This window comes from Bombina bombina, chromosome 5, assembly GCF_027579735.1.
Source record: "Bombina bombina isolate aBomBom1 chromosome 5, aBomBom1.pri, whole genome shotgun sequence".
Lineage (NCBI taxonomy): Eukaryota > Metazoa > Chordata > Amphibia > Anura > Bombinatoridae > Bombina > Bombina bombina.
In genome coordinates this window covers 380,806,664-380,823,322 of record NC_069503.1, presented here as the reverse complement: position 1 = coordinate 380,823,322, position 16,659 = coordinate 380,806,664, and the positions used below count along the sequence as shown (strand labels likewise).

The following is a 16,659-nucleotide window of genomic DNA, read 5'->3' as shown; positions in this document are numbered from 1 at the left end:
ATCCCATACGTCACTAGCTCATGGACTCTTGCCAATTACATGAAAGAAAACATAATTTATGTAAGAACTTACCTGATAAATTAATTTCTTTCATATTGGTGGTTAGGATTTATTTGTATAAAACACAATTATTTCCAAATTCCTTTGTTGATGCTTTTTACTCCTTTATCACCCCACTACTTGGCTATTCGTTAAACTGAATTGTGGGTGTGGTGAAAGGTGTATTTATAGGCATTTTGAGGTTTGGGAAACTTTGCCCCTCTTGGTAGGATTGTATATCCCATACGTCACTATCTCATGGACTCTTGCCAATATGAAAGAAATGAATTTATCAGGTAAGTTCTTACATACATTATGTTTTTTTTCCTTTCTTTTTTTTATATTGAGGAATTGTACAATACAATTATTATACAGTCATAAAAGCAAAAGAAAAACACAAACATTGCTCAAAAAACATTTTTCACATCTTAAGTACCAATCCTCATTTTCTTATTTTATTATCCCTGAATACTTCAGTTCGGACCACTTTTGGGTCCATAATTTTTAAGTATGGCTATAATAGTTGAAACATACAAATAACTATATAAACCGAATATTATGAAGTTTTCAACTTAAGGGCCAAAACCAAACCTTTTAACATTCATGTTTAATCTATTTATACAGTACCCTGTACAAACCTATTTTGGGTGGGAAGAGGGAGCATACACATTACGCTGGGAGGGATTAAGAGCTACAAAGCTAGAGGTAGGCGCTACAAAATGTTTTCTAATGTGAGGGGCTAAAGACTTTTTTATTATTTGATAAAGATTCCCCATTTAGTGTTCAGAGTCAGTGAACTGTGGAGGACAATATTATCTATGGCGATAAGTAACTGCTAGTGACATAATTTTCTAGGTCTCCAGGAGGTATATACTTATATGGGTAGATTTTGTCTACAGTAGATTTTGACCTCATGTTGTGGTTTATTTATTTTTCTTCCTCCACCCTATTCTTTTCGTATCCTTTTCCTGTCGCTCCGGCCACTAGCCACATAGAGAGGAGGATTTTTATACTGTGTACTTATAGTAAAGGAATTATAGAACATCTCAGGAGTAGATAAATCTTGCTAATGTGAGGGCAACATATGAGCATAAGCCATTTAATTAATACAGCTTGTCCTAGGGTTAATAGCTAGCCTTCCTCACTAGGGTGTGTATAACAGTTTAATGTATAAAATATAACAAAAATATGGAATATTAATGGTTTAAATAAAAGGTCTGAAAGAAAGATAATATACTTAAAGGGACACTGAACCCAAATTTTTTCTATCGTGATTCAGATAGAGCATGCAATTTTAAGCAACTTTCTTATTTACTCCTATTATCAAATTATTTTCATTCTATTGGTATCTTGAGTGTTTAAACTGTTTGCAGCAGTGGGTAAGGGTAAGGGGGTATGACCCGCAGGTAAAAAGGACCGGCGGGAAAGGGCGGGGAGAGAACAGTAAGCAGTAGGCAAAAAGCAAAGGGTCTGGACCCAGTTGGTAAGAAAAAGTAGTGATCTGGTATTTGTCACAGTTCTAGGGTTAGTGTTGGGGATATCCTAAATGTTGGAGTATATATTTGTGTTCACTGTAGAATTTTTGGAGCAGTAGCATACAGATGTTGTTCCCAGGGGTGTGCCCAAATGTAGTTCAGTGTAGAAAGAACTTACTGTGTCCTAGTTTCCAGGCCTTTAGATGCAGGGCAAGTTGGTGATGCTATGTGCTGGAAGAGACCAGCACAAGCTGTGTGTGCCGCGAGGATCCACCTAGTCACTGCACTGTGTGGTGTATATTTTGTTCTTTGTTATGTGGCTACGGTGTTGGTTCCGTGAGTCTCAGGTTCTCTTTAATAATTGTATGGCTGCGAAAGGCTATAGTGAGAGGTGTGGATTAGGATTCCCAGCAATCTGCTATTTGTTTGTTAGTGCCTCTACTGCTGCACCTGTGCTGAGGTTCGCAGGCTCAGTGGAAAAATGGTGGTGTATCGCGCCAAAAAGTGCAAGGGCTGTGTGTGGACAAGAAGCCCTTACGGATGCCGGTTGGTAGCTTCTATGGGACGATACAGTACCAAGTATTAACTGTTGATCTTTCCTTAAGACCCAATTCCCAAACAGATCTGCCGCTATTTCACGGGGCTACAATACAGGTTCCTGGAACTCCCGGTTACCAGTCGTTAATGACAGGACTGTGGGAGATCTAGTTTTATGCTAGCTTTTCTGATCTCCGGAGCGGAGCCCCGACCCTCCGGAGTGGTGTGAGGTTATGAGTGAAATTTAGATGGTGATCTGCCTCTATATCCCGGTCTGAGTCCCTTAGTAGGCCGCAGCCGCGGCTTGGTAGTGCTGCCGGATCTGTTGATCTGCTGATCCACCCCAGGTCCGGGGCTGGGAAACGGTGTGGGTAGTTGAATACCGGGTTTGAGGTGCAGAAGGGTAGTTCCCTGGTGTTTTATGGCCAAATATGTAGATAATTTGGATGTAAAGTCGCAGAGCTCACAGACTATGCGACTGTTTAGCTCGGCGATCAACTCTACCTCCCTGCTTTCCCTTTTTAAAGGGAATGTTTTTTTAACGCCTTTTAATTTAGAAAAAAAGCATTTTATTTTATTTTTTTAAATATACAGATATTATCAAAATTGTTGCTGCTGTGTACATGTACACCACATTTTAAGATGACGTCTGGAGCATAGCACATATCTAAATATGCTTCTCATGCACAGTAAAAGCTTCTACCAAAAACTTAAATCTCATTTAAGATTGTTGCAATGTCAACTTTTCATATGATAAGCAAAGGAAACATAATGTAACAAATTTACAACTCCTACTTTTTATATTCTTATTAGTCTCACATTCAGCTTGATTCTCTTTTTAGCCAAAAACATCTGTTTACATATAGAACCTTTGCAGAGTGGCATTCACCTGATCGTTGTTGATTGCTCTGAAGTTGATTTGCTTATGCAAAGTAATGCACTTTTGCTAAGAAATTTCTGTTTTTTATCATCAGTAAATTACCTCATGGGTTCTTATTCAGTTCATTAGAAGAGCTATGTGAAGTGTCCGGTGTGGCTTTTCTGCAGGGTTTAAAAGTCCTTTTATAAAATCACGTGAACACCCAGCTATTGTTAAAAATCCACAAATAATATACATCCTTATATGGATTTAACTTTTATGAGAATATCTCTTTGGAATTGAAAGTCTTTTTTTGTAGTTAGATGAACAAAAGTAGTTCCAGAGTTATGGGTTTTATCATACTGAGGATTTATAAAGTGAATCAGCATAAGCTAGCTTGGGACAAATTATAGACTTTTTTATTTTCAACTGTTTTGGAATGGAGCTGCATAAATTGTTTAATGAGAAATACAATAAGTATATTAAAGGCACAATGCACACAAAAAAATGTTACCAAAAAGTGGCTATCTATACTATAATCGCGTTCATAACGCGTCCATCGGTGCATGCATCATCAATGGAATGTTGGCTGGCGAGGCAGACCTAATAAAATTATTAACCCCTAAATCCGCCAACCCCAACATCGCAAACTACCTAATACATCTATTAATCCCTAAATCTCCATTAACCCATATCGCTAATTAACCTAATAAATCTATTAACTCCTAAGCCACCAAACCCCACAATGCAAATAACTAATCACTAAGCCCCCTAACCTAACACCCCCTTAATTTACCCCATTACATAAATTAAAATAATCCTAAATTACAATTAAAATAAAAAACCTAATATTACTTTAAAAATATAGAAAACTAAGTTTAAACTAATCTAAAATTACAGAAAATAAAAAAGTCTAACATTACACAAAATAATAAACCACATTATCCAAAATAAAAAAATAAACCTAATCCCTATGAAAATAAAAAGCCACCCCAAAATAAAAACACCCCCTAATCTAAGAATAAACTACCAATAGCCCTTAGAAGGGCTTTTTGTAGGGCATTGCCCTAAAGAAATCAGCTCTTTTACATTCAAAATAAACCAAGTACCCCCTAACAGTAAAACCCCCACACACACCAAACCCCCCAAAATAAAAAAAAACAACACTAAAAAAACCTAAACTACCCATTGCCCCTAAAGGGGCATTTGTATGGGCATTGCTTTAAAAGGGCATTCAGCTGTTTTACAGCGCCATAATCTTAAAAATACCACCCCCCCAACATACAAAAAAACAACTAACACTAAGCCCCAAATAGGTACTCACGGTTCCTGAAGTTCGGTGGAGAAGGTCTTCCAGGCGGGGTCATCATCTTCTATCTTCATCCACAGCGATGGCGGCGTGGAGCGGTGTTCCCAGATATTTTAAAATCAGCCAATAGGATGAGAGATAATTAAATCTTATTGGCTGATTTCAAAATTTCAGCCAATAGGAATGCAAGGTACCCCAAATTGATTGTGGCACCTTGCATTAAATCTTCAGTCTACAACGGACATCGGATAAAGTGGAGCCTCCATGCGGCCAAGGAACGCAGACGTCGATGACCACTGCCGTTGAGGACCGCCACTGAGGATCCAGGCATCGGGAACACAGCTCCTCACCTCCGCTCCGTGCCGCCTTCACTCCGGATGAAGATAGAAGATGATGGATCCGTCTGGAAGAAGACCTTCTCCGCTGGACTTCAGGAACAGTGAGTACCTATTTTGGGCTTAGGTTTTGGCTTTTTTATTTAAATTTTTGGGGTGTTTTTTTTTATATTAGGGTTTTTTTGGGGCTTGAAAAAGAGCTGATTGCCCTTTTAAGGGCAGTAAAATAGCTGTTTATCTTAGGGCAATGCCCTACAAAAGGCCCTTTTAAGGGCTATTGGTAGTTTAGTATTAGATTAAGGCGGTGTTTTTATTTTGGGGTGGCTTTTTTATTTTCATAGGGATTAGGTTTAATTTTTTTAATTTTGGGGGGGATTTTTTATTTTTATAAGGGTATTAGTTTAGGTTTATTTTTTTTATTTTGGATACATTTGTTTATTTTTTTCTGTCATTTTATTTTTTTATTTCTTTTAACTTTAGCTTGGGGGGGTTGTAGTTTTTAAACATAGACTGCCCTCTGGGCAGGCTTATCGCCTAGTAGGAAAATAAATATTTTTACCTTAAACAGAAGTATAATTATAGTTCCTGCAAAGAGCTCCAGCTTATCACTCCAATTGCCTGGCCAGTAGTCTTGTTATCCCAGCCTCAGATGAAGGGAGAGGTAGGAAATTTCACAGCCAAGGAAAGCACATGGACCCAAATAAGAAGGTTGTAGATAGTCTTTATAACGCTAACAGAAATACAGGCAGGCAGGATAAAAACACGAAACGGTTATTGCAAACTCACGGTCAGGCCAGGTCAGCAACAATTTCAGAAGGCAACGGTTCTAAGGGAGATTCAGAGAGCAAGAGAATAAACAAGCCAAAGGTCAGCAGCGAGTATTTCAAATACCACAAAAGAGCACCCAGGTAACCCAAAGCACATCACCCAGAAAGTCTCACTTGCAATCACTCAGCAGGTTCAAAAGCAAAACTTGAAGAGTTAGTTGCATTTAGCCAAATGATTTAAGCCCAGGATCACATCAAGGTTTCTTCCATCCTGGGTCACTACATACAGTCACACAATGCATGCTTTCAATCAAACAAACTGAGAAACACACAAGAGTGCACAGACTTTATGTAATTTCCATAGACACATACAAAAAATCAAAATGGACCCAGGAGGGAAAAGAACTTGACGTGGTCCTGGGCTTAAAACTCTTCTATTTTTGCTTTTCTTCTTCATAATAATAATAATAATAACAATGTATTATTTGTATTTCTTCTACTTATTATTATTACTGCTACTTATTGTTGTTATTATATAGACAGGCCCGATGGGCATTATTTTGTTTTAATTTCTTTGTCACATATATTCCCGGAACTAAAAATATGATGCCTTGTCTTGCCAATTTCACTGTGAAGATCAACATTCCATTCCTACTCATATCACACCTACTGAACACAACATAGCACATCTTTCCACTGATTTGCAAATAAATGTATTGACTGCTCAAACACAGGTCCCCTCTAATCTACAAGTTCCTCCTAATACTTCCTATGTACCCAAGGAGCTTTGTAAAGAAGTATTGCAATTGGCTCACGGACATAAGGTGTCCAGACATGCGAGTGTGAAACAGACTGCTCTACATTTAGAACCTCGATTTGTGGCCTACCTTGAAACAACATATCACTGCCTTTGTAATAGCCTGTTCTGTCTTTGCCGTCATTAACATACCTCTTTTAGTGCTTAAAGATTTACTCCAACCATTATCAGTCTCACATTCTCAATGGACTCATCTAAGTATAGATTTTATTGTTAATCTGACTGCCTCTAATGGTAATATGGTCATCTGGGTGATTGTCGACTGATTCTCTAAACAAACACACTTCATTCCTATGAAAACACTTCTCAAGCCTCAAAGTCTAGTATTATCCTTTATTAAAAATGTAATTTGGTTACATGAGACATACCTAAGAGCCTATGTTAATGTTGAACATGACAACTGGAGTGAGATGCTACCTCTTGCTGAACTGGCGCACAATTCTCTATAGCATTCTTTTTTAAAATGTTCTCCTTTCCCAGTTTTTCTTGGGTACTAACCTAAAGTGTTGCCATTCCACTCTTCTACGGTTGAGGTACCCGCAGGTGCTAATATAGTATCACTTTGTCTAAGCATTGGAAAACCATAGGTGGGGTTTTACTCCAGTCTTCTCATAGACGTAAGAACAATTCTGATCGCCATCAAAGACCTGCTCCCAGACTTTGCTTGAAACAGCTAGTATGGTTATTTACAAAAAAATATTAAGCTCAAACAGCCTTCTCTGAAGTTAGGTACCAGATTTATAGGGTTTATTTTGTATTTTGAGCTAAGTAAACCATGTGGTCTTTAAATTAAGTTTACCTAAACATCTTCGTATTCCTAATACGTTTCATGTGTCCTTACTCAAACCCTTTTACAAGAATCAATTTTTTCAACTTTCTAGAAGTCCTCCTCCTGTAGAGGGATCCAGAGTATGAAGTTAGTCAGTTTCTGGATACTAGACATAAGGGTAGACAATTACAGTATCAGGTGGTTTGAAGCGGTTACTCCATAGCGGAAATAACCTGGGTACCAGCCCAATATGTGCATGCTCCTCAATTTATCCGAGCCTTCCATGAGAAACATCTTACGAACCCAATCAGCCTATACGGTATCTTTGTGATGTGGCTAATGATAGTGCCAGCAGCTTTAGTTAGGACACGATTGTAATTCACTGGCGTGATCAGGCTCACTGTTATTAGACAGTGAGCCTGTGATGCGCTGTTTAAAAAAGCAGTCCTGCTGAAGACAGCTTCATAATAGAAGTAAGTATACTTTGGGAGGAACATATGCATTTAACAACTGAAAATAAATCATAAGGCTATCGTCATGTTACATAAATATGTATTCCCAACATTTACTGTCCTTTTAAAGGGACATGATACCCAAATGTTGAAGCACTTGATAGTGATGCAGCATAGTTGTAAAAAGCTGACTAGAAGATATCATCTAAACATCTCTATGTAAAGAAAAAAAAAATGTATAAAAAAGTATTCACAGAGACTTTAAACAGTCAATCAGGATGCTAGTCCCAGGACTTGCAACGGGGTGTGCATCTGGCATGTGCAGACACAAGTCATATTATTTTCCTATGCAGTTTGGAAGCTTATTTTGAAACCTCACAAGATTTCAGTGAAATCTCATGAGATCACAGCAAAGCAGTGCATAACCTCAGCACTGCTGATGCCGATTGGCTATTGTTTTTGTTTTGTTTTGTTTTTCAACTTGCAGCTGGACAGCAGCTGAAGTATAACTGTTCACACAGCACTTACTCTGGTGAGCTGAGGTAATTGTGAGATAAAATATCTTCCCTTTTTACATAGAGATGTTCAGGTGATGTTTTCTTGTCAGCTTTTTACAGTTATGCTGCATCACTTTTAAGTGTTTTACTAGATGGGTATTATATCCATTTAAGATTAAACAAGCAATTGTTCTGGCAACCCACCTCCTTCCCTAGTGCAGCCAATTGTTTGAGAGCAGGGCCTGTCAGTCATCCAAAACAAAATAATCTGAGATTTATGATGTCTGCAACCTCAGAAGTTTTGGACTTGCTAAAAAGCAGTGGTTATATAGGCAGTCCATACCTTTTGGGTGCAGGCTCACATGAGCAAGTCTGCACTGAAATGATCCAAATGTTGATTACACTGCTTCATAAATGGGGACCATAGACTGTTTTTCATTGAAATGCAAGAATTATTGAAGTATCTAAATACTTTTTAAAGGTACTGTTGATATTTTAATATAAAACATAGTCCGAGACTGAATCCTCTTGGAGTATAAGGTATTTTAATATTAATTTATTTTTAAGAATGTATGCTGCATGAGAATGTAGAGCTTCACCATTTTTAGGTCAATTCCTTACTCTGTTCCTTTTTTGTATTCAGTGTTAACGGAAGAATATTGCTAATCATTTACCTTTTTTTTTTTTTTAGGTTTCCAGAAATGCAGTTTTTCCAGCAGGACGATGTGAGAAAAATCCTTACCGACGTTCTGTTCTGTTATGCTAGAGAAAATGAACATCTGCTTTATAAGCAGGTAAGATTTGTGTTTACATTGAAAGTGTCATGCTACTGATATAATTTGTGAAATAAATGTGAGATATTATCATTATTAAAAATATAACAAAAACTGCAACTGTTCTCTGTACCCTGTGTGTGCTTTAGTACATTTCTGTACTAACTTCCTGGAATAAATATCTTAAATCTTACAAAGACAAACATTCTTTTTTTTCCTAGACAATAAGGATTTATGCTGTAGAATGAAAATATTGCTAATTCTCACCAGGGTAAACCCTTCACCCCAGAAGGGGAATAGACCGAAGTGAGCTTTCCCCTTTTACCCTTTTACCGTCATAAATGTAGCTCACCTTACTAGTGCCCTCATTATTATTTTTGTCCATCGCAAAATCAACAGCACAATGCTCCTCTTATCTCGTCTCCTACCTAATCTTACAATGGATTGCAATTATTTACTGAATGATATGATAGGCTGAGACCCCAAGCTGGTGGTTGGGCTCCTGGATGATTCCTTTTATGGCAGATTTCTGTGGCTGCAAGCAGGGGCAACTGGGCTTCCTTGTTGCACTCAAACTTTGGTGGCCATCTCTATGATTTCTTAGGGTTATTGTGTACATATGATTGTGGGGGTCAGCTAAGGTCCATTCCCACATTTAAAAATGCATTTTTCAATAGGGATTCTTAACTACAATAAACATTAGGGATTAAGGAGACACTTTTTTGTGAAATTATATAGAAAAACAATAGCCTAGATTAAATAAAACACATTTGTCAAAATAATATGTCATAGAAAAAAACATGCTAGAACATAGCAACATAAATATTGTGGAATTCATAAAGATTTATACCCGCCCCTCATCATAGCCACTGGTTGTAATATGCCCTCCAATATAATCAAATGAGCAGCATCTATCAAATAACCTTTTGCTTCTTGACATATAGTTCCATTGTGAAGGATACTGGCATCACAAAAAGCCTTCAGAACATTAAAGAGCAAACTAATTCAAGTTAAAAACACTCCATCTGTAAACAGTCCACCCCTAACCTATGCACAAAAGTAAATGGGAAAAGAGTTCAAAAGAAATAAAATAAAAATGAGACAACCTTTTCAGGTTTGAAATAGAGAGACACTTCACAGAGGCAACAGAGTATGTATGTATTCTGCGTGCTGGGTGTAGGTGAAAAATCCAGAACACTTCTCTAGAACATCCTGGACTGCCCCTGGAGACACCTTTTGTTCTATCCAGTCACACTATTTTACCAAAAGCAAACATGTCAATATGTTTCAATTATAAACATGTTTCCTAAGTGTTGTGGTTGCAATTATTATTTCTGCTTCCTCATGTACTGGACATCTCATGCAACACTTGAAAATATAGGTGAAGTGATTTTCAATGACTTTCAAACATGGTCTCACCTTTTACAGCTTGGCGCTTTTACAATTATGAATCTAGGGCATAAGATCTTGCTGTATGTCTCAAAAAGTGGTTTTCCCTTAGCTAACCAGTTCCGATACTTGCAGATAGGAAGAACCTCGTTCAGATGCCCATGCTTCTAAATGCCTGAAAACTGACAGGTATACCCCTTTACTCTGAGCTCAGGAGGCAGTGTTTAGTCAGTATATAAATTGCCTTGATAATGTATTATAAAAATGTTTAATTATGCATAGTAGAACATATTTTCAGAATGCTTTCATTATTTGCTTTGTCACCTTTTTCTGTAATCTAGGCCCTGCCACATTTATGTCCATAATTGGCTTTAGCAGGGTTGATCTGATAAAAAGTTTTCAAACAATTGTAAATTTGCTAAGAAAATGACAATTGCAGTCTTTCTCTACTTCAGTAACAAGTCTAGATTGGATCCTCCAAATAGACCTGACATTCCTGAAGAAGTTTTTAATGGCAAAAAAATGTTCAAGGTTGAATTACATTTACCTCTCCTAAAGTTTATTCCCGTAAATCGGTTTCTGCTTCCCATACATCTTAAAGATACCTATTTCCATATTCCAGTGTAAAACACGTAGTACCATAGCTCAGCATTACCAGGCTTCATTTGGCATGTCCTCACCTCCAATAACTTTTACAAAGGTACTGTACCACTCATTATGCAAAAACAGAAGAAAGGGGTTTTATACTCCACTACCTTGATGCTTAGTTTATATACAGACACAGAAAATATTATAACTACTCCAGTGTCCATACTGAATTTGAAACACAGAGAGAAATTATGCAAATTGTCTTTCTTGGAACAGTCTTCAGTCATCAATATTGTCAATTGAGCAAGATGGCAAAAAATAGCAAATTTTCCTAATAATTAATTATTCTACAAGTAAAGCAATTCTCAGGTAAGTGGCTTCTGGCCCACAATCTCAGAAGAGGCCTTCCTGGATAGACTCCAGGAAAAGTGGCTAGGAAACAGCCTACCAAGATCAGTATATACAAGAAAAAAGGAGTCTAGAAGAATCTATCCTGCCTTTTAAACGTTCTGAAGATCAGAACAATAACCTTGATATTACAACATTTTCAGAATTTTTTTTCAGGGGGAAAGAAATAGTAGATACTCAGACAACACAACAATAATGTCTTACATAGGACTACTATTTCAAGCAGAATAATACAATGCACTACCAAAATGTGGCTCTCAAAGGGAGTTCTTTTGCCATAAGGGCTCATTCAGCAAGAGCAGTTATTATCTAGGCAATGGAAACAGACTCATCACCTTCTCAACTTTTATCAGAGAGGCAGTTTGGAAAACTCCTAAGTTTCCTTCTCTCTACAAGTTTGGACGAAAGTTATTTAATTTTGTTTTGTCATAATAATTTTTATATTTCTAATTCTGTCCACACCCCTAGAGTGAGGGCCATCTGTAGTTTAGATATATTTATTTTTGTTTGTTTTTGTGTGTGCAACAACATTTTCTATGAATAAATCCCATATAAATTTTCAAATACATGGTATGTGAGAACTCTTTTGTTGGGCCCTCATGACTTGTGGCATCAAATTGATAGAAATAATATATTTGCAGGAGTGGCATAAAAGATCAAGATAAAATGCCAGAGGTGCAAATAAATGACTATCAAAAGTATCTCCAAAGTCTAATATGGAAATACAGTCTGCTACTACATTGTATAATTTGGAAACAAAAAATATTAAATTGGAAAATCTACATAATGCTTTACAAAAATTGAATTTTAATGTTAGCAGACTGACAAGTTTATCTAAGGTACATTACTTGAAAATGTTCTCTGTTCCATCTAATTGTTTTAAATAAACCAATCAGTTATACACAATCATATATGTCATATTAGTTTTACATTAAATTTAAAATTTTGACTTCAAAAAATGTTTTCATGCACAACTATTTTGAATATGTTTTACTGTTGCTCTTTCATATACATGATAGAAATGTTTTGAGTAATATGTCCCTTAAATGTATGAAAGAGAATTTGACTGAACATAACCTTGAACAGACCTGTTTTTTTCTGTTTCTGATGTTTGAAAAGAAAGATTTAAAGTAATGCAAAACTTTAGATATTCATTAGTGAGATGATCTGAACTGGGGAAAAACAAATAATCATGGATCTTTTTAAAATTCACAGCTATCAAAGTTTTGGTGAATCTTAGGAATCCTGCTAGCAGATACTCATTTTCACGTTATAGCTGTTTTTCGTATTAGTTTTCTTAAAAGAACACAAGAAAAAGACACTAAAGAACTTTGTGAAAATCAAATTATGTTAACTGAGCAATAAACAAGTCAGGAAACAGATATTCCCCAGCTATGTTAACTTCAATTTGAAAAACAAATTGTTAAGACAAATAAAAATTAATGGTGAGCATTTTTTGTATATAATTTTTTTTGGTCGTAGTTATTCAACGGTGTCCATTCCCACAGAGTTAAGTGACTACACCCCGGGCATGTCAAGCATTTGACTGGGAAACCGTGTATAATTTTAAACAAAGTCTGTCATTTACTGAACTAGAAAGTAATATTATTACTGGGTAAGAATTAAAACAGCTTAATTACCCCCTGCTTGGGTTTGATATCTTGAAGATGCCTTACAGAGAAATAACACCTTTCTGCATAAGGAATGAATATTTAACTTGATAACATTGAAGGAAAAGAAAAACTTCAGTCTCCTCACAAGCTGTTAAAGCTATTATTTTGTACTAGGTGACACCCCGTTTAACATAGACCATATTGTTAATAGTTATGGGATTTTATTGAATTAATGAGACTGTTATCATGTAGTAGAATGTCTTGCTGAGTTAATTGAAACTGCACAGATTACATAAATGGTATTAATGAACTTTGACTGCCTGATGCTTCAGCTTTAATAAAGACTGCTTGGTGGGCTAAATGAACACAGGCATATAAAGAACAGGTTCAATTTTGTGAGCCTACAGGCTGTTGACAAAAAAGAAAACTTTACCTCTTTTTTTTTTTCCGGGGATGTCATCTTTAGTGCAGTGCTTTTAGTTTGCTATTTGCTGAAGTAGCACGTTTGCTTCTAGTCAGACTTTTTTTCTTAAAGATCTAGTGTGTGTGTTTGTGTCATTGTGTGTGTCCATGACACGTGCACACAACATTTTGTTGCCCTTTTAAAGAGAAAAAAACATTATAGTCCCTGAAGAAAGTTGAGGTTACAATTCTGTTAAAAAAAAAAACTCTAATTAGAAATGTTGTGTTGCTAAATGGAAGATCAAATTTAAAGTGAATAATTTACCTCCACCATTTTCTTTAGTTTTATTTAATTTAATTCCAACCTAGTCTTCGGCACCGTTAGTTAGGTACCACCTGACTCTTCAACCCACGTTTTTCACGTGTTGTTACTACTTTGTGTACATTCACTATAGCCTGCCCATAATGTTATAATTGTTTTTTAAGAGACTATACATTCTAGAGTACAGTCTGATTGACTGCATTGGGTAAGTGTACAGAATTACAGAATTTTAAACAATAGTGTATTCCAAAGTTTTATCATGTAGTTCTCATGTCTCTCTCAAAGCAAGTGCCCTTAAATGGTTGTCTACATTAGTAATTGTGAAATTTAGCAACACAAGTGGTAGATATCTCAGCCGCCCAGCCTACTAATGTCTATATTCTACCTTGTGAGCTGGATGACCTACTGAATATGGGCTTTGTAAATAGTTATTTATTATTAAAAGTATATTTAAATAGTATAGAGTTAATTTCAGACCCTTCTCTCTCTTGTACAGACCAACATGTAGCATTTTCCTAGATATGATACAATAGTTTTATTCATTTTTGGTTTTGGTTTTATCTGAAGTTTAAAGGGCCATAATACCCAAATGTTTAAACACTTGAAAGTGATGCAGTATAGCTGTAAAAAGCTGACTAGAAAATATCACCTGAACATCTCTATGTAAAAAAGAAAGATATTTTACCTCAAAAGTTCCCCAGTAGCCACATCTCATTGTAAAGGATTTTTAAGCAGCATATTAGTATGTCTGTCCCGGGACAGCTGAAAGGATGAGCCTCGTGCACTCTCATGTTATTTCCCTATTCAGTGTAACAATGAAATCTCATGAGTTAAGTCAAATCTCATGAGATCACAGTAAAAGAGTTCATGACCTCAGCACTGCTGATGCTGATTGGCTGCTGTTCATTTCTTCATTTTTTATTTTTTTTTACCTGCAGCTGGGAGCAGCTGAGTATAAATTTTTACACAAAACTTACTCTGCTGAGCTGAGGAAATTGTGAGATAAAATATCTTCCTTTTTTACATAGAGATGCTCAGGTGATATTTTCCTGTCAGCTTTTTACAGCTATACAGCATCAGTTTCAAGTGATTTAGCGTATGAGTATTATATCCCTTTAAATAATGTGTGGTTGCGATCTAAATATTGCAAACATTCATTTGTTCTCTGATTTACACATATTCAGATAATCATTTTTAAGGACAACATATATAAAATTCTATAATACACTTTTCAGTATGCATTCAATGATTATTAAATACAGTGGAATTGCATATACAAGAAATGCATAATAAAAAACAATGCAATAACACTTCAAATGAGTAGTAGATTTTTTTCTGACAAATTCCAAAGATACTTCCATTTCCTCAGCCTCCTGCATCATGTGACAGCCATTAGCCAATCACACAAATGTATATATGTATATACTGTGAAATATTGCACATGCTACAATTTAGTTGTAGGGGTTCAGGTGCAGAGTTTACTTATATATTCATGCTCAGGTGAAAACAGGAAACCTTTTAGGAGCAGTACAGTATTTCTCTAGGAAGAAAGCAATAAAACTGTAATAGCTCTGTTGCACAGGACAGCAGTACAGACCCAGGTAGGTCAAAAGCAGGAGTGTGGGTACCAGGCTGCAGGTATGTCTTGGAACTAGGAAGGGATTGCTGTAATTCAGAACAGCTCATAGAATACTTAAGGCTTTCTACAAAAAAAAAAAAAAAAAAGCTGTTTACTTGACTAGGAGTGTTCTGTCAAGAAATGCAGTAGGGCAGATGAAGTCCTAAAATGCTAGCGCCTTTGTCAGTCACAATGTTTTTAATCTAATCATGACCGTCACTCACTTGTATACTAAAATATTGCTTCAGCCTTTAACCCTTTAAGGACACAGCTTTCAGTTTGCTCAATTGTTTTATGACGGAAAAATTCCGTCATATGTCCTTAAGAGGTTAAAACTTGTTTTACTGATCAAATAATTTGGGTTTTTGTGGGAACACATTGTTCGGAATGGTGCCACAAATATTGCTGGTTGGATATTGTGTGTCTGAGGCAATTACATTAAGTGGTACCATTCAGCATCCAATTTCTGACCACATTAAAAAGCAAAATTGATTTGTTAGGGTTTTCTACCTCACCTGTTTTGTTGTCTTTTACTATAAATGTTTTCTGGAGACAACATTTTTTAAAGACTTCTTTGTTTTGTTTTTAGATTAATGAAAAGTTAGCTTGTGCCTTCATTAAAATATAAATATTAAACTTCAATTAACAACTTTTATATAAATAGTAAGGCAGTTTTATCTCTCAGAATTACATTTGTATATTTCCTTGGCCTATGGCTTGTGGCTCTGGTTCTTGGCTTTAGATAGATGGATGATTTGGTGGATGGATAGACTAAAACAAAGTCAATAAAACGATATGTCCAATTTCTGATTGCTATTGTTACATCTGATTGCCTGAATATATGGACAAAGCTGGGTGTCGGCATTGTCTCTAGAAATCCAAGACCAAATAGGACTTCATCTCCATATTTAAATGTATATCAAGTTCAGAGTTGGAATGAATATTTTATACTTTTATTGTGATACAAAATGTTTCATGGCAGATAATAGAAGCTTTTAAAGGGACACTCAATCAAAGTTAAACTTTCATTATTCAGATACAGCATGCCATTTTAAACAACTTTCCAATTTACTTCCATTAACTAAATGTGCACAGTCTTTTTATATTTAAACTTTTTGAGTCACCATCTACTACTGAGCATGTGCAAGAATAAGTGTGTATGCATTTGTGAATGGCTGATGGCTGTCACATGGTACGTGTATGCATTTGTGATTGGCTGATGGCTGTCACAAGGGACAGGGGGAGTGGAAAAAGACATCATTTTTTAAAATTGTCAGAAAAAAAATCTACTACTCATTTGAAGTTTAGACTAAGTGCTAATGCATTGTCTTATCTTGCATTTGTTGATTATGCAAATCTACTGTGTTGACTGGTCTTTTAAATTCATATAAACATATAATAATATAGTAATATATTATTTAATATTAAGTAATAAACAGAAATATTTCATAATATTTCATTATTATTTTTCCTCTGTATGATTCTTATTCAAGAATCATTTTCACTGATTTCAGAATACAAATGTATATTTATTTAATTTAAAACAAGAATACTATTAATAAGCAAGAACAATGTTCTAGCATCTGGCAAACTGACAAATATTTTCATTAGATTATTTGTTTAAAATACATTTTTAACATGTAGTTATCATCCAAGGTGTAGGGAAACAACCATATTGTAGCATCACAAT

At 35.8% G+C, this 16,659-nt stretch overlaps 1 protein-coding gene across 3 annotated transcripts in view; it reads left to right on the top strand.

Moving 5' to 3' along the window:
• The window catches only part of TBC1D5 (TBC1 domain family member 5), a 1,730,009-nt gene that overhangs the window by 1,092,754 nt on the left and 620,596 nt on the right, over positions 1-16,659 (top strand). For all 3 annotated transcript variants that reach the window (XM_053714215.1, XM_053714214.1, XM_053714216.1), the window contains one exon: positions 8,548-8,650. In XM_053714215.1, the coding sequence (XP_053570190.1) occupies positions 8,548-8,650 (103 nt within the window). The remainder of the gene's footprint in view (positions 1-8,547; positions 8,651-16,659) is intronic.